Here is a 22119-nt window from a genome sequence, read left to right on the forward strand (position 1 = left end):
TAAAGATAGCTCGAATCAAAAGATTTCCCAGCCGCAGTATTTTTGGTCTGCTGCTGTTCTTCACTTGTGCAAGAGCTACAAGATTCCATCTTGTGGCTCTAGAATATTCAAACATTCTCTTGATCAGAAGTCTCACATTCCTCCCATAGAACATGTCGGTTTCGGAACAAGTGGTTTAGTCTCATCACAGGACAATGATCCTTTGCTCGGAAAATTCCCTGTTTATCTTGAAAGAATAATGATGGAGAGCAATCTAGAAAACCTAAAGTTGATTGCTCCTATTTATGGCACCAAACAAACGAAACTCATGATTCCATACCATATAGCCTATAGATGACCCCTTCTTGGTCATGAACGGGCAAAAGCTACTGTGAATGGAGAACAATAATTAATTTAACATATCTTTTCCTAGAATTCATGCTCGCAGGGTTACAAGAACTAATAAGTGGTACTAACATACATACTCTAAAATAGGGGACAAAGAAACTATCAAGCCACACTCGAGTTCAGTCTCGTGCAAGTTCATCTCACAGCCTGATTGATTTCTCAAGTTAGAGCACAGTTCTCCAGATCTTGATGAAAAATTCAGTCTAGAGGACACTAAATGCAAACATCAGGGGCTCATTCATCTCTGAGTAATTGCGTGTCTTGGTGGATAATAATAGATGTTTAATCTGGGGAATACAGTTCTTCCAGGGCAGATCCTAAAAGTCCCTCAGGCTAGTATCTTCCCATTACACGTCTCTTTGTCTGCCGAAAATACCAAACATCTGTTCCGTTCATTGTTGCTGGTGGCTTACATTCCTCCCAGCCCCAACATGCCAGGATGCATTCTACAACCTTATCGAAGAGATTACATTGGGTATCCGGAGAGCCTTAGCTCCACCAATCTGAGAAGCACTAGGCAAGAGATTCGAGGAAATAAGGATAATGTCGATCATTGTGGACACAGAATGCTACTGTCCTCTTTTTGACTAACTCGTGGGGATGATACACCACCATGACGCTTACACTGTGACACTAATTTGCCATCATGAAAGCTTTCCAAGGATAACATAGACAGCATCGTGCCGCCGAAGCCGAATCTCCATTGTATCGTCTATCACTCGACCAATATTCCCGATTATTCAGAATTATCCTCTTCACCCCCTCGGTGGTTCCTCTAAAGACCCGCCTATGCTCATCCTGCTCATGCCGGTTTACCCTGCTTCTGGTATAGTGACTGTTGCATTCCGGCGGGTGGCCATTGGTGACCCGAGCCCACTTCTCAATAGGGTGTGGGTGAGATTCGAGGGCCTCTCTCAGCCACCTCTTTTTTTCTTTTCCTTTTTTAGACACCCTGATTGGCAGTCGAGCTATCTTGAAAACCCATCATTCATTTTCTTTGAATTGATTGGCATGAGGTGGGCCATAACGACCCCTACAAGACCATTAGTGCACATTCCTCTCCCATCTTTAGAATAAATGGAATGTGCACAGAATCCAGAGGCTGGTGACCACCGTGACAATTCAAATAGGGCCATCCTTCTGTTGTTTGTTTGCTTTGTCTAATTTGCATACTCTGCAGTGTTTTCTTTGATTGTCAATCAGTCAAACAGTTCATACACTATACATTCCACCTCGCCTTCGACAACTCTGTATCCATCACGGATCGCCGGCTAGCTAACCAAACTTTTCGAAGCTCCCTTTAAGCCAGACTCTACTCCCGCAGCCTCTTCGCCAATCATATCTGGTCCGCCTGGCAGTTCGCTGGGTCAAGTCTTTGACAGCTTCTTCCGCATCGCCGCAAACGGAAGGCGATCTCCGCCAATATGTTCGCCCAACCATTCGATCATTCGTTCAATGACTTGTTCAACCAGTACGTCAATATGGATACGTTGAGTGTCGACGGCAACAAAGATGTTTCATTCCCCAGTGAATTCGACCAAATGTTCCCACTTGACTCATTCTCAAGTGAATGTGGTGACCAATCTCCGACTGTCTCCACCACGCAGCACACCCATCAGTCAGCCCAACCCTGGGGTAAAGATCCTTGGTGTCTGTCACATAACACGGACTACGCTGCAGATCAGAGTGACTTTAATTTCCAGGATAGCATCCAGTTGTCGACTGTCTCGGACTTAAACGCAGGCCAAGAATTTCCCTCTGCAAGCCACCAGCAGCCTGCTTCCACCCGTTCATCGCCTTCAACTCCTCCAGCAACACCCCGTCGCAAAATCAAAAGCGGTTTAATCACCCCAAAGTCTATCAAACGTCACCGAGAGCCTAATGACCGACGCGGATTGCTACGCAAGCAAAGCTTCTCTCCCAGCTTGATGCGCACTTCCCACCTGCAAAAAGGCTCTGGTAGGATGGCGTATCCCGAGGCCTGGACTCAAGGATTCCAGAATTTTAGCATTCGGAGCTCAGATGAATGCCTACCATTGTCCCCTCCCCCATCCGACATCCTTATTCAACACGAGAATATCCCGACCAAAAGCACACCTGCGCAAATGAACCCCTCCGCGGAGGGCTTCGCCAGAGATTCAGCAGAGATGCCCCATCAATACGACTCGAGCGTTTTCAACCATTCACCTGCCATTACTATGCCTTCTCCCTCTGCCCATGCCCTGGCCAAGCAGCAGCAGAGGTATCTTAACCAGTCGAACAACTCTGGTTTGACCCCAAGCCCTCCTTCAGCTGACGATCTCTTCTCCTCTCCGCATTCATCTGATCCTCAATCTATGTCTTCTTGGAACTCAGATTCTCTGGGCACGCCTGCGTTTCAGTTCACTCCCGACCTTCAAGGCCATGATGCTCAAGCCTGGTGGTCTCCCATGTCCTCGCGGGTTGCACCGCCTCAAGCTTCATACCAGCAAATGATTGCATCCCCTGTTCCACAACGGCCGCTTCAAGCCTCTACAAATCAAAGTGATCTTTTGCAAGGGGGTCTCATGATTCAACTGGATCCATTTGAAATGCCCTCCGCCACACGGCCACCTTTCCCAGCCTCCACGATACCCTCCACCACCAACACCCAGGATACTCGTACCTATAGTCACGGAACTCCTATGCCACAAAAATATGCCGACACCCCCGCCTTCACGACACCGAATCTTCATAACCAGTCGCGATCACCGTCTTTGTCTCCACATGCAGATGTCTCACCCAAGGATGGGACAATTATGCGTAACGGAATGATCATGAAAACTTCTCAACGCCGTACCCACGGTCGAAAGCTATCGGGCCATTCTATGGGAGCCCCTAAACCCCTCAAAGGGCCGAATGGAAGTCCTAAGGGCGCCAATAAATCCGTGACTGTGTCCTTCGTAAACTTCACTCCAAATGATAGCCACAAGATTCTGACAGGAGTCGCTCCAAGTGGCAGCTCCAAGACGAAGGCAAGGAGGGAACAAGAGGCACGCGATCGACGGCGCAAGCTCAGTGAGGCTGCGCTGAATGCAGTACGAAAAGCTGGCGGAGACGTTGAAGCCCTAGAGGCTGTTTTCTGCTAAACAAAAGCATTATTTCTGTATCACCTCCATAATATTTTAATCTTGTCTTTGTTGTTTTACTGATACCTTTGCTTGTTGGTTGTCTTTTTTTTTTCTTGACCTTTTTTTTTGTTGCGGTTGTTTCTTGACATCGTTATATCTGGCAACGGTCGTTTTGGCGCACTGGATCTTATGTTTAGGGAATAAAGCTAGGGCATTCGGATACAAAAGCTTTAGATCTATCATCATTAGCTACACACTTACTTTTTAATACACTATCATAATTCATTCAAGAGCTATTAAGTCACAGGAATTTCCTAAATAATAATATAATATACACGCCGAAGCTCTGTTTCATCATCGTTTGGATATAGTGTAATATACAGACTAAGAACGAAATGAGAAGACCCATTTTCTCTGTAAATAATTAGGAATTGGCAGCTTTCTGGGAACCTCATACAGTTAGTATGAAAATCGCCGGGATAACCAAGCACCGGGGTTTCTCTATCACTCGAAAAAGCTAATCGTCAAGCCAAATCCCAGGAATTGATCTGAAATGCAACGTATGGGGGGGGGGGGTGACAAGAGCGCTCTCGAAGACCAGGATAATGACATCTCAAGCCATCCATGTCCAATGCAGCGGACACTCCCAGAGGATACAATTCCCGAGCTGGGAAGTGCCTACCCACTTTGTCTTTGGGAGGTGGAAGGCGTCCACGGCTCCGGTTGCCAGTTTTCACTCGGTGCGCCCTTTGGCCTGAAAAATGGATCTTCTTTCGCACTTGGTTGTTTCCCCGGAGCGCTGTTTTGCGTTTCGGGGATATCCTTTGCATTAGAGGCGTTGCCAACCGTAGTATCTCCTGGTTGGGTAGGAGGGTTCTGTGGCTTAGTCGCAGGTTTATCCATGAGAGAAGGCACACTCTCCCAACGTTTGTTGGCTAGTTGAGCCAGATGATTAAGCTGAATCCGTCGCGCAATATCCTGCTGCTGTTCCTCAATTGAGGGAGGTTCGACCCGAACGTGTCGAAGCCATTGATGCCATTGAGCTGCGAAAGGGGGGGGGGGGGGGGGGGATTTTGAAATTAGCCCTTGGTATGAGCGAGTTAACGGGCGAGAGCAGGGCAACAACTCACGGCTCACTTGGACATCCGCATAGTGAGTTTTCGGGCTGTATTTGACAATACGACGGAATCGCTTAGCATTTAATGTATCCTTAAACTCCCAAAATGTGTTCCCTTCGAGATCAGAGCCTATCAAAACACTATTAGTCGTATCTCAGGGAAAGGGGGCAAGTCAGCGAATCCCAAACGTACCGACGAGGAAGAATCTTCGCCACGGCAAACGAAGGCTTTTCCACTTGAACCACAGGCTATTGACTGGACTCATTTGTGCCCTGAAGCAGTGGACCACGGATTCTTAACAGAAAGAGGGAAATCGAGCATTAGGCAGCCAATTTGTGGGCAGTTGGGGACTGGTGACTGGAGTGGTGAAGGTTCAAATTACGCAGCCCGAGGTTCTTCTGGATTACTGAGGTACGTCATCGGCTTACATACCATACCTTACATACCATACATACCATACATACAGGAACCGTACGGTAAATAACAGCCCAACGAACATTCCGCCTAATCTCATCTCTTTTCTCTCCCTCTCTCTCTCTCTCTTCTCTCTTCTCCTTCTCTTTTTGTTCCCCTTTGCTACTCTTCATGTTGACATATATCACATTATTTCATCATTTCGAGTATCTTGCTGCTCAATCTCCTGCTTAAACCTTTCCTTCTTGTCGTATATACCCCTCTCATTTGTTTATTGATACCAGCACTCTCTGCCCTTTGAATCGCAAATCCCCTGCCTGTTACGTCACCATAATCCTCCGTCTGCTCTTTGGCTTACCCAGAGTCATTTGTTACTTCTCAATCCTATCCATATGTCCCTGTCATTCCACTGATTGATTGATACAATTCATTTTTGAGAATGGCATCCGTCACATCCTTGGACAAGGATTTGCGCAATCTGCGCCTGTCCCGCTATACCCCGCAGGCTGCTGCTGAAGTCCGTTCCTGGATCGAAGAAGTACTTGGCGAAAGCCTACCAGCTGGCGACCTCTTAGATGCTCTAAAAAATGGAGTCGCGCTTTGCAGGTAAGTTTCGGGATCAAATTATCTTAGTCGTAATTGAGGATTACGGTGAAAGCAATATGATGATGGTCCCTCGGGTACTAAGATGAATGTCTATCCTAGGCTCGTCAATCTTGCGGTTTCCCCCGGAGTCAAGTTCAAGGAATCATCGATGCCTTTTGTACAAATGGAGAACATCTCCCACTTCCTCCGCGCCTGTCAAATGCACCCTCTCAGCCTCCCGCCGCACGATGTCTTCCTAACTGTCGATCTTTACGAGGCCAAGGACCCTGCTCAAGTGCTGCAGTGCATATCTGCTTTCAGCCGACGAGCAAATACCCTCCAACCCAGCCGATTCCCGCGCGCGATTGGAGTTCAGAACAGGGGAGCAACTTTGAGTCCGTCGGTTACGGGTTCCAGCCAAGGCCCGTACACGCCTACCAAACCCCGGGGACTCGGTAATGTCAGCGAGACCAACTCCGGTGGATCAGGCCGTTCGAGCCCCGCAAGGTCTCCTCCCGCTGTAAGTAGTTGGAGTAAGAGAACGGACGAGCATGTGACACAACCCGCCTGGAACATCCACCAATATGGATATATGGGCGGTGCTAGTCAGGGAAACCAAGGGGTCGCATTTGGTGCCCGTAGACAGATCACTACCGCTGGCCCACACGTCCCTAGCCTGGCGGAGAAGGAGAAGCGTAGACGCGAAGAAGAGGAGAGACGTCGTGAACAAGAGGAGGCAGAACACGCACTTCAGCTAGAGCGTGCGGTGGAGGAACAACGGGCTCGAGAAGAGGAAGAGCGTCAATGGGCAGAAGAGACGGCCCGTGCAAGGGAAAAAGAGCGCATCCAGGCCGAGGAGGAGCGCAGACGATGGGATGAAGAAAAGCGGAGGTGGGAGCAAGAAGAGCAGCAACGGGTGCGAGAGGAAAAGGAAGCGGAAGACCGACTCGACAAGGAGAGGCTGCGCCGACGAGAAGCTAACGACGTTCGTTTGAATGGCCAATTCCTCAGTCAGTACCAAGCCACACAAGCTCCAACTACCCGGACACCACCCACCGAATCGCAAGAGAGCCGGCGTATTAAGGAGCTGGAGCGGGAATTGCAACAGGCCAAGGAAAGAGAGCGCGAATACGAGCGCGAACGTCAAACCTTGAAGGAGAAAGGAAACAAGGCCGACGAACCTCCTCCAGCCAACCGCCCGGTTCCAGTTCCCCCAAAGCCGAGTTACGACCTGTCATCTCTCGAGCAGGAACGCCGTCTGCTCCGTGGGGAATGGCAAAAACACCAGGATGACGCTGAAATAGAGGCCCCCCCACCTATTGCCCCGCGACCCCTCCCCGACCCTGCAGCCATTCACCCACCCAAACCAGAGAACCGGGTCGACCGCTTTTTATCATCGAACCCCGCACCTGTGGCTCCCAAGCCTGCCTACCACCATCCGCAGGACTTCACCTCTACCGCCGAAATCGATGCCGAAAACGATCGCCGCATTGCATCACAACAGAAAACCCGGGCTGGCGGGTGGGCATCCAAATCCCTCCTGGAGCGAGAGATGGAGCGCGAACGCGAGCGACAGCGGGAGTGGGAAGAGAGCCAAAAGCAGACCCAGGAGGCTATCGCAAGAGGTGCCAAAGATCCTTCCATGGCGGCTGGACCCGGAGGCGCCTGGGACGTCCATCAGTACGGCTATATGGGCGGCGATAGCCAAAACAGAGGGGGTCCTGGGTTGGGTGTTGGGGGGGCGAGGCGGCAGATTATCGGCCCTCGACCTCCTCCATAAAGGAGGGGGGATCTCTATTGACTGTATATCTTAACTGGTTTTTTTCCCCCTTCATATACCCGCTGTTACTCAATTTATCCAAATATGGTGTTATGTCAGGATAACATTGATGGAATTCTAAGCTGTGATTTATATACCTTTTTCCCCCTTAGATGTGCTCCCCCCTGTAAATGTTAGTATGGATGTACTATCTATCTTAGTTCTATCTTATTATCCCTTATATGCAGCTGGGAATCTAACTAACAAGAACAAGTATAATTCCAAATACAAGAAAGGGTATCTATAGAAACAATGAAACATGAAACATGACAATCTCTCACAAATATCAACCCCAAAAGGGGGCTAAAAAAAAAAAAAAAAAGGAGGAAAATTCAAGAACCCCCATTTCCCCCAGTATGAAACGGAATCACCTCGTCAACCAGAAACCTCAACCTCTCCCCACTTTCAATCAACCACGCGAACTCCAAGCCCTCGGCCATCCTAGCGATCTGATTCTTGCGTTTCTCGACCTGGACTCGCTCGGCGCGCCGCTCAATACCACACTCCAGGGCTTCTTGAAACCCCGGCGTGACATGAAGCATCCGCGTCTCGGCGAGGAGCATGAGCAGGGCCTCTAGCGCAATGGACATCTTGGCGTTGTCGACGATGCTGGCTGTTGCGGCCGCGTAGGGGAGGAAGCAGATCTCGAGCTTCGATTGCGTGAGGTAGTCGTCGTCTGTGTCGGGGGCGGCCGTTTCGCGAATGCGGAAGAGGAGGAATTCACAGAGGGAGGTTTGCGCGGACGGGGAGAAACAGGGGAGGGTGAGCGGGTTGACGAAGGACTGGAAGATGGGGAGCGGGAGGGGGCGGATGTTTTCGACAAAGAGGTGGTAGAGGTCCTGGAGGGCCATGAAGTGTTTCGGGAGGGATTGGGAGACGAGCGAGAGGAGGTGGAGGAGGCGTTTGCGCAGGGCGAGCGAGGCCATGTCGCCGAGGAGAGAGGCCGTGGTCATATGCACGGTTTGTTCCGTGGCGGTGGGCGCGGACGTGTTGGCGGGCTTTCTGGATCTGGTGACTCTGCGAGGACGTTTTGTTTCGCGTTCGCGCTCAAGCTCGTGGTGGTGGTTGTTGTTGTTGTTGTGGGATGCGGCGGTGGGAGTGTCGTGGTCGTCATCGGGATCATCATCTCGGCCGTCGGTTAGATAGTCGCCGTATTGTTCGCTGTCGATGTTGACCTCGACTTGTCTTTTTTTGATACTGCTGGTTCCCTCGCCGTGTTTCTTCCGCGAGTGCTTCACCTCGTGGTGGAATACCTCGCGGAACTCGTTGACGGCTGCGGATGAGCCATCGGCGAAGACAGCGCGCAGGATGCGCCGGTTACGGCCGAAGCTCCCACTGTGGCCATGGATGTAGTGGGCAATTATGCTGTCCTGTACAATTTTATTGTCGTGTGCGGGGTCTTTCGCCTTCTGTCGACAGCGCTCGCCCCAGTCGTCTTCGAGGATCTCGCACATGAACTCCAGCCAAATGCGCCAGCGCTCCCACCGAGCCGGGTGCAGGACCGAGCAATTGAAGGCCCAACCAACTGCATGCCAGAAATCCTCTGCGCGCGACCAAACGGAGTTCGAGTGAGATAGATCTAGAGCAATATCGCGATCCAGGTTCAATGGTTTCTTTTCCCTGTGAGTGGTCTGGTTCGTCAAGGCGGCGCGAGAATCATCTGCATGGCGACGTCTGCCCTGACGCGAGGACTCAAAATGTGTGAAAGAGAACGCAGTGCTGCATTGGGCGGCAATGGGCCCGACAAGGCTATTCACAAGCCGGAGAAGACGAAGGGATACATTCGGGGCTTCTTCCTCCTCGGTTGTCTTGGCCCGATCAGTAGTGGAGGGGTGGACAAGGAATGTAGCAGCGAGGGCGAGGTGCTGCGGAGAGGGAACGAAAATCGGGGACGAGGCGCAGGGATGAGATGTCAGAATGTTCAAGAGGAGAGTGAGGGCCTGCGTATCTATAACGTAGTCAGCTAGCTGGCTCGGCCATGAGCGTAGAGGAGCACGAACAGAGCCGTTCTTCAAAGAAGATCGCTGTGTGTTGGACTAGTTCAAAGGGGAGGGGTTTGGCGGGGTGATAAAGAGGGAAAAGGGCCTCCGGTTGAGAAGGATCCATCGGGGGGAGAGAAGGATTGCGTTCGTCTTCCCATAGATGACGAAGCTATAGACCGCGGGATGCTGTTCCAATGGAGCTATCGCGAAAAGACGCGAGCGCGATTTCGTTGGGGGGGTTTGGAAATTAAAGGGTTTTGTAGCGCTATTTCGCCTGCCCTATCACATATCAAGGTGCTGTAGTGTAGTGGTGATCATAATTCGTTGTGGCCGAATTGACCTGGGTTCGATTCCCAGCAGCGCCAGTTGGCGTTTGACTTGATATCATTCTTTCTTTTTTTTGCATCTTTTTTTTTTGGGCGCACACTGCTGCTACTACTCTGTAGTTATCTATCTCTACTTGAAAAAGTATAGCCACATATTTCATTGATTTTATTCTTTCATTTGCTCCTTTGTTTTCCCACTCGACTTTTTGGCAAACCCACATTCAATGTGAGCTGTCCTTTGTCTCACCTTTGCTTTTTCATCACAGAACTAAGCCACCACCACATTCAAGCAGGTCAGATCAGTAGTAAGATTGAGGAGGAGAGTACATGTTCAGGGTCCACTACCTAGGTACGGAGTAGAGCCTTTGAAGAGGATGCTGGCTAATGGAGAGCCATGTAACAGGTACCCACAAACAAAATAATAACTGCAGCCAAAGACTAGTAACTGTGAGAAGAGAGAAGGAGAAAAAAGGGTTAATTAATAGTAGCAAGCATCCTGAAAGAAAAAAAGGAAAGGGAAAAAAAAAAAGGATATATGGATATCTAACTAGTAGGAATGAGTGATAACAAAAGGGCTGGCAATTGCCAGCCCTTTCATTTTCATCTATTTCGCCATTTTGGAACCCCTCGCCCAACTCCTTTATCCTCTTTTTCTTCAGAAATTTTTTGGCTTGGTTTCTTGGTTTCTTTCTTCTCGGGGGGGGGGGGGTAATAATATGCCCGTCCGGGTCATATTGCCCCCCTCGCATAGAAATATACCTAGGTTTCCCATCGAGCTGTATAATATAATAATAAACCTCCGCCCAACATCGCCAACGGGTTTTCTCCTGGAAGCATATTGCAGGTATTAAAATGATCGGGAAAGGTAAATAGATAATAAAAAAGGAGGGAATAAACACAAGAGGTGAATGATACTGAAAGGGAAATATGGCAAGCATGAGATGCATCGGAGAAAAAAGGAAAGAGAAAGAAGAGCCGGGTGAACTACTCTTCCGGGATGTCAGAAAAGAGTCCTATTCGCAATCGGTGTGACTGTCACCCAGGTTAGCCAACTCATATAAATAAATAAACCCCCGTCAGACGTGGGGTGGCGGAGGAGACATACAAAGGGAAGTTTGGGAATGACCACTCCCAGGGTGGCAAGGAAATTGATGGTGAAGTATGTCAGATCGTAGTGGGTATAGTGAGTGCTGAGGAGGAAGAGGCAGATGGGCACGCAGAGCAGGAATTTCTTCGTCGGTGTGTATTGATCGCCGTTGTCAATTTGCTCCCACATGTTCAGGTTATCGTAAGCACCGGCGTTGAACTCGAACGGAATACCCCGCACCCAGTGAAACATGATAAAAGATCCAAACATGTAGCTAATATTTGTGAGAGTCCATGAGGTCTCCTGCGAAACGCCGGGAATGATGTCGTAGAAAATCTTCAGGGCAATGATCAAAACGAAATGGATGGTCCAGGCACCTGCACGCAGAAATCTCGGTCAGTGGATTCGGTACTCTTCGGGGTGCCCTTCGCAATGAGCTAGGGGGTTATAGATATTATAGACCGATGAAGATCGGGACAGAAAAGACCCAATAGCAGCGTATCAGTGGCCCACGCAATTCACTCACCCTTGGCATTAACCCAGTTCGCATTCAGGTTCGGGAGGGCAGCCTGGTCGCTGGTGTGCTCAATGGACTCGGCAGGCTCCTGGTAAATAATGCTGCTCGATCTTCTCCTCCTACCAGCCTTGCTCTGCAACATGTTGGAGTCCGGTGCCAGCCGGTGCGGCCCAGTGTCAACCTCCGGCGGGAAGGAGATGGCACGGGGCATTAATAGAGACGACACTTTGGCGGTGTTTGGGAGGGTTGGTGAGGGAGAGGGGTGGGGGGAGGGGTGGAAAAAAAAACCCGAAGAATTGCGAGAGAAGGAAGGAAAGGAGTAGGAGAGATCAAAGAAAAAGACCGACGATAGTGAAGGATGAAAAGGTGGTGGTGGATGGAGAGTAGCAGTGATTGAAATGATACCTGCAGCAGGTTAACAATTAGTCCAACTCAGGGCCAGCAGACGGAGCAAAATGGAGAGAGATATTCCGACCGATCGGCTGGTCACGGGAACTACAAACCTGGAGGAGGTATTTCTAATTCTGAGGGGTAAAAAAATTTTAAAAAATTCCTAATAAATCAACCTGGATTAAGCTTGACGGTTATTATTGTCCCCTGCTGTAGATGTTGGAGTTCATTCAGAGTATCGATTTCAAGAGAGAGGAATGGCTGCCCCTACCAAAGGAAGGTAGCTCCGTATAAACGAGAAAGGAACAGAAAGAAGGGGGCAAGAAAAGAAGCCAATTCGACACGGAAATAATAATAATTAGTAGGTAGTATAATAATAGGAGTAGAATAACGAATGGCGTAATCTAATAATAGCCTCGATAACTAAACCTGAAGATCCAACGTCTCGTTTGATCCAGGTTCTGCAACATGGTTCTAGACCAAACATCCTATATCCCCCCTTGAAGTTATAACTTAGGGAGTATATCCATCCAGGAATTATCCACATGGCTGGACTATCATATATTGGATACTTGACTGTATATATGCTATTCTTGTCCTCACCGTCAAGAATTTTAAGTTACCTCCTTTTCATTCCATAATCTATTCGAAATTAATCCTTGAGCCACCTTTATATCCACCACTTGGCGCCTGGTATCCAGACCATGTTATGTTCACCTGATTACTCCTATTCATAATTCTGCTATTGGGGTCTCTGCTGGTGTACTTGGGGGATAATCTAATCTTCCTTTGATCTGTTGTTTTAGGCTGTTCGTTCTAGCTATTTGGTCCAGGTCTCTCGAAGTATATATATCTGCTCACAACTCATCGGAGCGAAGCATGTATCAACCATGTGGACGAGTAATCTACCACCCTAATGCAAGCAATGAAATCCACTATATTCCCATTGGCATATCATGAACATGATATACCGACCGTATCTCCAAATATCCCAGCGCTAGCGATATTCCACGTGTATATCCATCCCTAAACCCTGATTGATGACATAAAGGAAGAGATAACCAAGCTAACTAGTAATTTGTTAGTTACCTAGATTTACCCTGTACTCAGCGACTTAACCCACCCCAAACAACCATTTTCATATATAAGTTTAATAAACACAGATTAAAAGCATAACTATTTAAAACATATTATCAGCGAGGAAAGAAGAAATCAACAAAGCAAAACCACCAGATGCGCCTTCCCAGCACAGCCCTCCGCGCCTTCGGCTCACCCCTCATTCGTATCCCCCCCGCTTGCCTACCCACCCGACTCCCAGCTCCCGTACCAAGTGCAAAAACGGTACTCAAAGCTGCCCCTACTATCCCGTTCCTAAGCTCCCTTTTCAGCTCCAGCGCCAACGCCGAACCCCCGACCGAAAATATGGCGCCGCCCACAGATAACCGGAGCGAGGAAGAGTGGCGCGCAGTGCTCAGTCCTGGTACCTATCTACCTACCTGCACTCGAACCAACACCACCTACCCTGGTATGAAGAAGTACTGATTGATCGCTCGAAAATTCCAGAGCAATTCCGCATCCTCCGTCAAAAGGGTACAGAGAGACCCGGGACAGGCGAGTACGACTCCCACTACCCCAAGGAAGGGGTTTATTGCTGCGCTGGGTGCAATGCGCCCCTATACAAGGCGACACATAAATTCAAGTCTGGGTGTGGATGGCCTGCCTATTTCGACTCAATTCCCGGGGCTGTCCAGAGACACGTGGACAACTCGTTAGGGATGGAGAGGACGGAAATTACGTGCAAGAATTGTGGAGGGCACTTGGGCCATGTCTTCAAAGGAGAGGGGTTTCCCACCCCCACGGACGAGCGACATTGCGTGAATAGTATCAGTTTGACATTCAGGGATGAGGTTGAGGGTGCGAAGGCGAAGGCATAACGGGGTCTTTTGGATATCTATCGCATCGCTTCAATATATATGGCCGAATGGGTATCTTATTCTTACGCCCCTACTGCTGATGTCAGTGCCACAGATCCCCGAGCGGGAGAAGTAGCGAAAGGAAAGAGAATCCCGTATGGCGTCGAGCTCATAAAGCTTGCAAGGAGAAGATCCCTCTTGTAACCGCCGCGAAGATAGGAAGTACAAATAAGGGATCGTCCTTGAGTATACGGGCAAGTTGAGTTTCCTGGCGCGACTATCAACTTTGGGAAAGAATTAGCCCACTAGCTCAGGAAAGCCCGATTTATCTGTAAATGCGATCACCACATGCTGGTTTTAGACCTCCTCATATCGGTCTGCATTGTTTATTCTTTATCATATATTCAAAACTTTATCTACTCTCAACAAGAACACGCGTTGTTAGTGTAACGGTTATCATCCTACCCTTCCAAGGTAGGGACCGGGGTTCGACTCCCCGACAACGCATCAATAGTTTGTCATTCTTTTTTGCTTCGATTTCTCCAGCAATCACCTGGTAACGTGTGTGTTGTTTTTTTTTTTTATTTTAAATCAAGTTCGGTAGCTGATTTGGCTGCTATCGGGTGGACACAGTAACCGACAAGGACTACGATGATACAATTCGTTGGATTGCCAAGGTAGTAGGTGGGATTTGGAACTATAGAGCATCTCCGGCCGTTGATACTAAGCTGCCTGCATCCGGTCTGATATAACATAGCAGTCAGTTTTCGATATGAAATCACATCGTGAGAGTGGTCCCTTAATTCCATCCCTGATTCTGGCTTTGGTTTCATGATCAAAGTCCTGGAATCGTTCTGTTGATTCAAAGAGGCCGAACAATATCCTCGCACGTGATAGTCGCCGTATCGGGCATCTGTCGGGGTGCTTCTGCCTGAGGCCGACAGCCGACACCTGACACCGCATCCGATCCGCCACCTAGTGGTAACTAATATCCAATTCCCCCGTTCAACTTTCACTTCCTACACTCTTCCTCTACTTGCCTTTCCCTTTCCCCCCTCTTCACTTCTTTACTGTTTCCCTCCAGTCTCTCCAACGGACTGCGGACCTCCACCAGCCGGTTATGTCTCGCCGTGCGACCCCATCCCAGGCTGCTCAGAACCAGCAGACCATCAAGAGCCTGCTGAAACTCGAACAAAACAAGATATGTGCCGACTGTAAGCGCAACAAACGTGAGTCTGCACTGCGGAAAACTTCTATATATATTTCTTTGATTTCATCTCTCGTCTGTCTTCGAACGTTGAGTAACAATGTCTGCTCTAGACCCGCGATGGGCTTCCTGGAATCTAGGAATATTCATTTGTATTCGCTGTTCGGGAATCCATAGGGGCATGGGCACCCATATTAGCAGAGTGAAATCTGTGGACCTCGATGCGTGGACCGACGAACAACTTCAAAGTGTAGTGAGATGGGGCAATGCTAGAGCCAATAAGTTCGTTCACCGCCGCGGGACCATGTATTTGAATGTCCTGTTGGACTGACAAGTCATATTAGATATTGGGAAGCCAAGCTGGCGCCTGGCCATGTTCCACCAGAAGGGTGAGTGGAATTGCTAACAGCTCAAGGAGTGATCAACAAAGTCCTCACTGACATCAAAAATGGAAATAGGAAGATCGAGAATTTCATCCGTACTAAATATGAATCTAAACGCTGGGTGATGGACGGCCCAATGCCTGATCCGGCAACCTTGGATACCGGCGATGACGATGTGGTAAGTCCATTCCCCCCCAATACAACTATTCCTTGGATGTCCCGCTTTGCGGCTAACATTCTGCCTGCAAGCCCCTCGCGGTTGTTCAGGAAAAGGCAAAGCTCGAACGTTCCGCCTCCCAACGAGTGGCAACAACAACTAGCCGGCCCGCGGTGCACCGTCCTCAAGCATCGATTGACTTGTTCGCGGATGACGATATTTCTCCCCCGATTCGTCCCAACACCACCGAACCTTCCATCCGTGCGCCTCCTAAACAGACACCAGCTGCCTCGAAGCCGACTCGACCTGGAGACTCATTGCTCGGACTCGATTTCTTTGGAAGTGCCCCTCCAGCGGCCAACAATCGCCCCGCCAGTACGGCATCCACTCCTGTGGGCTCAACTGGAATGTCTAGACCGGATTTGAAACAGTCTATTCTCTCACTCTACTCGAAGCCCCAGCCTGCCCCAATACAGCATGAGCGCACCTCGTCGTTTGGAGATTTGGCCTCTCCACCACCGCAGCCTGCCTCCTCCAACTTGGGTGGACTGACTGATGCCTTCAGCGGGCTAAGCTTCCCAACTACAACTTCCCCCCCAGCCCCGAAACCCGCCTCGAAACCCTCACCGTTCGCAGATTTGACAAGCTTCGCCTCTAGCAAGTCGACTCCTGCAGCACCCAAAATGACCTCTCCAATTGGCTCCATTAGCAGCGGAGGCGGCGGCGGATTATTTGACAGTCTCACGTCTCCTACAATCCCAGCTGCAAAGCCGCAATCCCGCACCACCTCGATTTCGTCCAATGGAAATGACTTTGGATTCTCCGGCTTTCAATACCCTTCTTCACCTAAACCCAAGCCGCCATCATCATCCCTGTCTCATGACATGTTCGGGTTTGCCTCTCCCCCAGTCTCTAACAGCTCCTTTTCTCCTCCCGCACCACATGCGGCCGCCGCGCCAACCGTTTCTCCCCAACAGGAGCTGAAGTCTGCTTTCAACATTAGCAACCCCGTGCCCCAACCACCAGCGCCTAAGCCTGTGAGCACAGCTTCTGTCCCCAGCATTAACCCAGCCGCTATTGACCCTTGGGGCGGAAATGCATGGAGCACCCCCGAACCTGCTGCTCCCGCGGCCCCCCCGCGCCTTCTGCATCCTCGATGATGAAAGTGCCGGACACCTTGACTGCCAATGACATTGGTGCTGGTTGGGGTGCCCCTGCTTCATCCAAGCCACCAGCACCCACTGTCGCAGAGGATGAAGATTTCGGCGGCTGGGCTAGCGCAGCACCCATCAGCTCGAATACGACAATGACCTCAAGCAATGCACCCAATAATAGTGCGAATGTTCCACCTAAACCGGCGGGCGGGTTTGGAGGGGCTGATGACCTGTTTTCTAATGTCTGGGAGTAGTTAGTTCCCCAAAACCGTACCTATTCTATTTTATTCATTCTCATTCCATATATATTTTTTCTTCTTCCTCTTTTCATGTTCCATTTCCTCCCCAGCTGCACATAATGTGGTGTTAGGCTTTTTAGACTTCCGCGCCAGAGCGCACTGTGATTCTATCTTGACATTTTTCTCTCCTTTTCACAGGGTTATTCTTCTTCTGCCTTGCTGTATTTACCCCCTCATTTTAGTCATGACAAGGTATGGAATGGATATTATGATTGTAAATGAGGAGGGCCTGTGAACTTTGATGCTGAAAAATAATCGCATTTGCTGCCTACAACGCGCCCCCACCCGCAAAGACTTAGTAGTATCAAATATGATAAAATGTGTATATCTTCTATTTCCTTTTGAATCTAAATTACCCTCCAATCTGTTCATCCCTGGTTGATAACTACCTAGTAGGTAGAGAGAACTGAATTCCCGAGAAGAAACAAGCCAACCCCTTATAATATATGTAATATAGGGCTAGGATGCATGTAGCCCCTGCAGGACAAGTCTTATATACCGTAAGATGGCAGGTGAGGTTGGGGTTTTGCCTGGTGTTCAGCGCAAAGTATTTATACTCAGCACAGTCTCTACATATGTAGTTATTTAGTTAGTTAGACATTGCTTCCTTTTCCTATAAAACTGGGCTTAATGTCGGTACCTCCTCCTACTCCTCCGACCATGATGACGGAGGACCGGAAGAGACAAACCTCAGGGATCATATCATGTATTATTATGTAGGCACAAGCTGTTACCCTTACGATACCGAGGTTCTGTGTTGTCGGAGCAGGACTGGCGGTTTAAGAAATATAACCTATTTTTTTTGTTTGGAAGTTCGCGCACAAACCTTCGAGTTGCATGGTTCTTGTCTATCTTAAGATGTCTGTTCTTGCAGCCTCATATTTCGGATAGCAATGTTATATTCTAACTATCTGAAATTGTCTTTCTTGGTCATTATCGTCACAAAAGGGGCTCTATGTAAGTACCCTGTCCGCTCCCTTTCTTGTTCGTTACCAACAAGATCGGAAAAATCCCAGATATATAAAAGAAAAGAAAATGAAGGACAGGATTGACAACAGGCTTTTGAGAAAAAAAAAAAAATTACAACGGCAGTGGGGGTGGTTGTTGAGAAAAGACGGTGATAAAAAAGATAAATAAAATACTGAGAAAGAAATCAAGCAACGGGAAACCCACTCTGCTCTTGCCTCCCATTAAGAACCATGAAAATTAGTCGTTGATCAACCGTCGCAAGCTGGAATACTCATCTTGAGGCGAAACCACAGATTCTTGCGACACAATGGTGGTAACCTTGATTTCTCCCACCAGGGTAGAGGGAAGATAATCCTTGCCCCCAGGACTATCGGCACGCCCACCCATAACATTCATCTGGAAACGGGGGGACTGAGGATTTGTGGCGGCGATGGAAGCCTGGAAACCTGTGTGGTTTGTAGTGCGGCTTCGGGGGCCATCATTGTAGGGGTTTGTTGTACCCTTGCTTCGGCCTGTTGAGAAAAATCGAGGGAGAAGACGGGAGATGAAAGCCCGGGTCGCAGGGAGAGAAGCACACATAAGAGCGACGTTGCATTCGATAGCAGACCAGGTGGCTGCTCCAACATTGTCATCTGCTAGCTATTAGCATCGATCTCTTTTCACGTCTCAAGAATTCAAGAATCAGATTCAGACATACAGGTTTCATCTGAGGAATCGGCGATAACTAGAAGACTTCTTAAACGGAGAACACTGGTAACAAGCACACTGATGTACATTGGTTAGTGGCTGTGACGGTCAAAAAAAAGGTAAGAGAAAAAGACTTACAAAACTCCCAGCGCGAAGATACACATGAGAGCCAATTTTTGTCGTAAAGGAAGCTGGAGGTTTTTGAGAACCGGCATTGGGTAGATCAAGATGAGGGTATCGGTGAAAATATGGATACTAGAATTCGAGAACCAGAGAGCTTTCTTATCCAGGCAATAGCCGTAAATGGAGTCATTCCAAAACTTAGCGACTGGGAGGCAATTAAGCCATGCGCTGAGGAAAGTCCATGTTCCCCAAACCGCGAGGAATCCAAGCAAGTAGTAGCAGGCAAGACGCATGCGCGGGGTGGAGAAAACCCGTTTGTACTGCAAGAGGATGGAAGCTTTGGTACTGATCAGGGTGGCTTGATAGATAGGGACGGAAGCCCAAAAACACTACACCGATGGATTCAATATTAGCATAAGAATATATAACAAAGCAACCCTGGTTCGTAACTGCAGGAAGAGGAACCTACAATCATTTGCTTGTTGAAAGTGGCTGGGGGAACCTTGTCGTAGTGCTCGCCCATAAGATATGCAGTTTCTGGCGGCGGAGGAATAAGAGTTAGCTATGGCTCCGATTGCAGAGATGCTTAGACCGGAGAGATGCGGCGCGAACCTCCCACAAAAAGACCAAAAAATATCCAACTTAAACACTGTACGTATGTTTAGTTGGGTTGGGTTAAATGCCGGGTCTGACCGTGCTGGAAGCATACCAGGGATACTAAAATTGTCCAGTCATCTGCACCCATCTGTTTCACCAAGAACGCCCGTGTGTAGACACGAACTACTGTGATCAAGGTGGCCAGGGAGGTGAAGGTGGCACTGACCACCAGTGCCTGTCGACCGCGAGGCACGCCTATTGCCATGGTTCCATCCAACAACTATGAAGGGAAAGGAAGTTTCCAAAGCCCTGGTAGAGCGTGTAAAGAAGCGCACGGTTCGAAAACCGGAAGGGTGGTCTGTAAAGAGTGTGGGGAGGAGGAAATGAGTGGCTCGAGTGCGTGAACCCGATCTAAACCTCAATCAAAGTGAATTGGGTTACTGTCATGTCTCACAAAATATCCTGTTAAATGAGCGTTGAGAAGCACATGAAGCGTAAAGCTGCGGGTTGAAGGAGGAGAGAGGGAGGGGAAATTGGAAACAGGGCAGCTTGGAGGTGTATAAAAAGCGAGGGGCGAGTACAAGATAAGTAGAGCCAAATGGTATTTGTTCAGAGATTGCTTAAGCCCAGTATAAGCCAGTCTAAAAGTTTGAACCACCATTTGGCGCGCTAGGTAGAAGTAAAATGAGCTAACGATGAGAAAATCGAGATGCTTCCACCTTTCTTCAAGGGGCAAAAACTTTCGATAGAGATAATAATTGTGAGTCGTCCGGGTTAATGACGATGACACCATGCGCATGTTACCGGGCCTATAAGACAGCATGCTCCTGGGCTGTACATATGCATGGTTACAGTGGCCAGACAAGAAAGAGAATAATACTCCGGAGGTGAGCACTATTCCTGAATCTCCAATGATGAAGGCTCAGCTAAAAAAAGAAAAAGCATGATAAAAAGAAAAAGGAAGAAAAGAAAACATCCACGTGTAATCAGAATCAATCTTTGGCGTGTAGGCACCGGCTCGCGGGGAAGAAATACGCGAAACCAAAAGCCTCAAAGTCTGCAAGCCTCCAAGCCTCCATTGGCAGTTCAGCACGAGTCCTGCGCATTCCAGTGATAACACCAGGCACTGGCCACTAGGGATCAACCAGGGTTCTCAAGGCAGTTCATCTGGACTATTGAGACCAGGGTGGAGCCATGCAGTTGTAACCCGACATCAAGAGCTGCCAATGGAAAAGGTGGAGCAAAAAGTAATGATAGTGAATTATTGATATGGTTTCACACCCTTTCTTGGAATTGGAAAAAGAGTATATTTCCATTTTGAAACACTAGAACCAAGAACAATACCCTTTGTCTTTTGCTAATAGCTGTTGCGGCGAGATCTGCACAACTCTTCTCTGCAAGAAAGTTTCTTTTCTTTCTTTCTTTTTTTCAACGGGGCTTTGCTCGTCGGGCTTTCCAATGCAGAATGTAGTTTTTCGAGGAATCCAACATTGAAGCCATGTGCCTAGATTCGCCTTCGCCAATCCTCTGATCCTATTCGGGCTTCGCAGGCACAAAAGTGGAGTGGCAGCTTTGGCCACCGATGCACTGCATTGCTTCCGTATGGTCAAAGTTACCGAATAAGATAGATCACCGGCAATGATGACAGAAATGTCGGTGGGAATAATCATTGAATTGGCTATCGCATCGAATGCCAAATTAACTTTCAGGCACAGTTCTCAGCCAGTGGTAAGATCATATGGTCCGTGATGAGCTAGTCAAGGACAGAGTACATATCTGCATGTATGGGCATACACAGATTTGTCACTTTTTAGTGGAGAGGACTAATGCCAAACAAAAAGCGTCTTTCACTCTAAGGTGAACGGCAAGTTTCTCCCACGGGCCCGCGCTAATGTTCCTTACCCTGGTAGTGCAGGACACTGACAAGTTGACAAGTTGACAGCATGACTCTGAGAGTCTGAAGTGCACCACTGTCTTAAGCGCTAACACTATACGCGGTCCATTCCAGTCCATTGATTTCATGAATCCCCGAGTCCTTTGTTATCATTCCAGGTTCAAATTATCAGCGAGCTCGAAAGAATAATGATGATTGGCTTTGGCGAGCATCGACTGGCAAGTCTGCAAGATGAGGGACAACAGGAGGAGTACGACGCTAAAGACACGAGGAACCCACCCGGCGACCTGGGATTGGTGCCAGACTGAAAATAGTGATCATGTTCAGCATGGTTAGAACCGTCGATCCAACAGGGACGAGTCATTAGCGTTCTTGTATGCTGATGGATGTGGGTGAGTGGCGGGGGAAAAAAGTCACCTAGAGATTGACCGACTGATACATTGTGCCTGAAGGATGATGTAATTCTATGCAGATTGGGTTGCAACACAGAATTAGTCATTATTATATAGATTAAGAAAAAGAAATGAAGAAACAGGACAGCCTTGTCATGATCCAATAAAGGAGATGCGAAATTGATGAGCTGAAGGCGAAAAACAAAACGACGAAAGACGGAGAACAGGTGCAACGTCTGGATCCTCAGGCAGGCAATCGGGTCTGATTCGACCTCGTTGAATCAGAATTTCTTGACCGCTACTACATTTACTTTATCTGTTATTATTATAGTTCCACAGTCCGCGGAAATTCCGGATTCACCTTCCACTCTCTACTGTGAAATCAGGAACCGATTCGATTACAAAAGCGTTGGATCTAGATAGGACGGTTGGTTCAACACCAGCCCCGAGCTTCTCCATACTAACCCGCCACTCTAGTCCCACGCTTATGAGATGATTCTAGCAATCAATCGATCCCCATCGTCCTCGCTGCCTTTGCTGTTATGATGATATTTCAGGACTTTGACCTCCTAACGCCGTTACGCGGGATAGCTTCGTTTCGAACTCTGCTTGGGTACTTGGAGAAGACCC

The 22119-nt window shown here is 48.6% G+C and overlaps 9 protein-coding genes and 2 non-coding genes across 11 annotated transcripts; 6 read left to right on the top strand and 5 right to left on the bottom strand.

The window, feature by feature from the left end:
* The first annotated feature begins 1349 nt into the window (after positions 1-1349).
* Positions 1350-3512, top strand: wetA (developmental regulatory protein WetA). Its single transcript, XM_040892781.1, has 2 exons — positions 1350-1403; positions 1568-3512. Exon 2 carries the CDS (start codon positions 1812-1814, stop codon positions 3492-3494), a length of 1683 nt encoding a protein of 560 aa, XP_040755727.1. The 5' UTR covers positions 1350-1403; positions 1568-1811; the 3' UTR covers positions 3495-3512.
* Positions 3513-3735: 223 nt separating this feature from the next.
* P175DRAFT_0470259 (uncharacterized protein) lies at positions 3736-4972 on the bottom strand. The gene is made up of 3 exons (XM_040895038.1): positions 4787-4972; positions 4607-4723; positions 3736-4519 (listed from the first exon to the last, which is right to left on the bottom strand). Exons 1-3 carry the CDS (start codon positions 4857-4859, stop codon positions 4155-4157), a joined length of 555 nt encoding a protein of 184 aa, XP_040755728.1. The 5' UTR covers positions 4860-4972; the 3' UTR covers positions 3736-4154.
* Positions 4973-5138: 166 nt separating this feature from the next.
* Positions 5139-7671, top strand: P175DRAFT_0497457 (calponin homology domain protein). The gene is made up of 2 exons (XM_040896285.1): positions 5139-5614; positions 5714-7671. The coding sequence occupies exons 1-2, from the start codon at positions 5448-5450 to the stop codon at positions 7371-7373; spliced, it is 1827 nt and encodes a 608-aa protein (XP_040755729.1). The 5' UTR covers positions 5139-5447; the 3' UTR covers positions 7374-7671.
* A 46-nt stretch (positions 7672-7717) lies between these two features.
* Positions 7718-9563, bottom strand: P175DRAFT_0553619 (uncharacterized protein). The gene is made up of 2 exons (XM_040900501.1): positions 9413-9563; positions 7718-9360 (listed from the first exon to the last, which is right to left on the bottom strand). Exons 1-2 carry the CDS (start codon positions 9516-9518, stop codon positions 7745-7747), a joined length of 1722 nt encoding a protein of 573 aa, XP_040755730.1. The 5' UTR covers positions 9519-9563; the 3' UTR covers positions 7718-7744.
* Positions 9564-9687: 124 nt separating this feature from the next.
* On the top strand, positions 9688-9759 carry P175DRAFT_0t3. The gene has a single exon. It is a non-coding gene; the product is annotated as a tRNA-His (tRNA).
* On the bottom strand, positions 9699-10760 carry P175DRAFT_029127 (uncharacterized protein). Its single transcript, XM_040892784.1, has one exon. The coding sequence runs from the start codon at positions 10665-10667 to the stop codon at positions 10062-10064; it is 606 nt and encodes a 201-aa protein (XP_040755731.1). The 5' UTR covers positions 10668-10760; the 3' UTR covers positions 9699-10061.
* Positions 10421-11692, bottom strand: P175DRAFT_0497460 (ORMDL family protein). Its single transcript, XM_040896286.1, has 3 exons — positions 11334-11692; positions 10826-11184; positions 10421-10752 (listed from the first exon to the last, which is right to left on the bottom strand). The coding sequence occupies exons 1-3, from the start codon at positions 11533-11535 to the stop codon at positions 10705-10707; spliced, it is 609 nt and encodes a 202-aa protein (XP_040755732.1). The 5' UTR covers positions 11536-11692; the 3' UTR covers positions 10421-10704.
* Positions 11693-12829: 1137 nt separating this feature from the next.
* On the top strand, positions 12830-13993 carry P175DRAFT_0497461 (peptide-methionine (R)-S-oxide reductase). Its single transcript, XM_040896287.1, has 2 exons — positions 12830-13194; positions 13278-13993. Exons 1-2 carry the CDS (start codon positions 12948-12950, stop codon positions 13646-13648), a joined length of 618 nt encoding a protein of 205 aa, XP_040755733.1. The 5' UTR covers positions 12830-12947; the 3' UTR covers positions 13649-13993.
* Positions 13994-14062: 69 nt separating this feature from the next.
* P175DRAFT_0t4 lies at positions 14063-14134 on the top strand. The gene has a single exon. It is a non-coding gene; the product is annotated as a tRNA-Gly (tRNA).
* A 499-nt stretch (positions 14135-14633) lies between these two features.
* P175DRAFT_0497462 (stromal membrane-associated protein) lies at positions 14634-17153 on the top strand. Its single transcript, XM_040896288.1, has 6 exons — positions 14634-14856; positions 14948-15116; positions 15179-15223; positions 15293-15395; positions 15467-16426; positions 16480-17153. Exons 1-6 carry the CDS (start codon positions 14748-14750, stop codon positions 16780-16782), a joined length of 1689 nt encoding a protein of 562 aa, XP_040755734.1. The 5' UTR covers positions 14634-14747; the 3' UTR covers positions 16783-17153.
* Positions 17154-17956: 803 nt separating this feature from the next.
* On the bottom strand, positions 17957-19807 carry P175DRAFT_029256 (putative integral membrane protein). The gene is made up of 6 exons (XM_040892789.1): positions 19316-19807; positions 19219-19255; positions 19076-19143; positions 18622-18995; positions 18494-18561; positions 17957-18428 (listed from the first exon to the last, which is right to left on the bottom strand). Exons 1-6 carry the CDS (start codon positions 19466-19468, stop codon positions 18034-18036), a joined length of 1095 nt encoding a protein of 364 aa, XP_040755735.1. The 5' UTR covers positions 19469-19807; the 3' UTR covers positions 17957-18033.
* Positions 19808-22119: the final 2312 nt, after the last annotated feature.

The sequence above is a fragment of the Aspergillus ochraceoroseus genome (assembly GCF_002846915.1).
Source record: "Aspergillus ochraceoroseus IBT 24754 chromosome Unknown P175scaffold_1, whole genome shotgun sequence".
Classification (NCBI taxonomy): Eukaryota; Fungi; Ascomycota; class Eurotiomycetes; order Eurotiales; family Aspergillaceae; genus Aspergillus; species Aspergillus ochraceoroseus.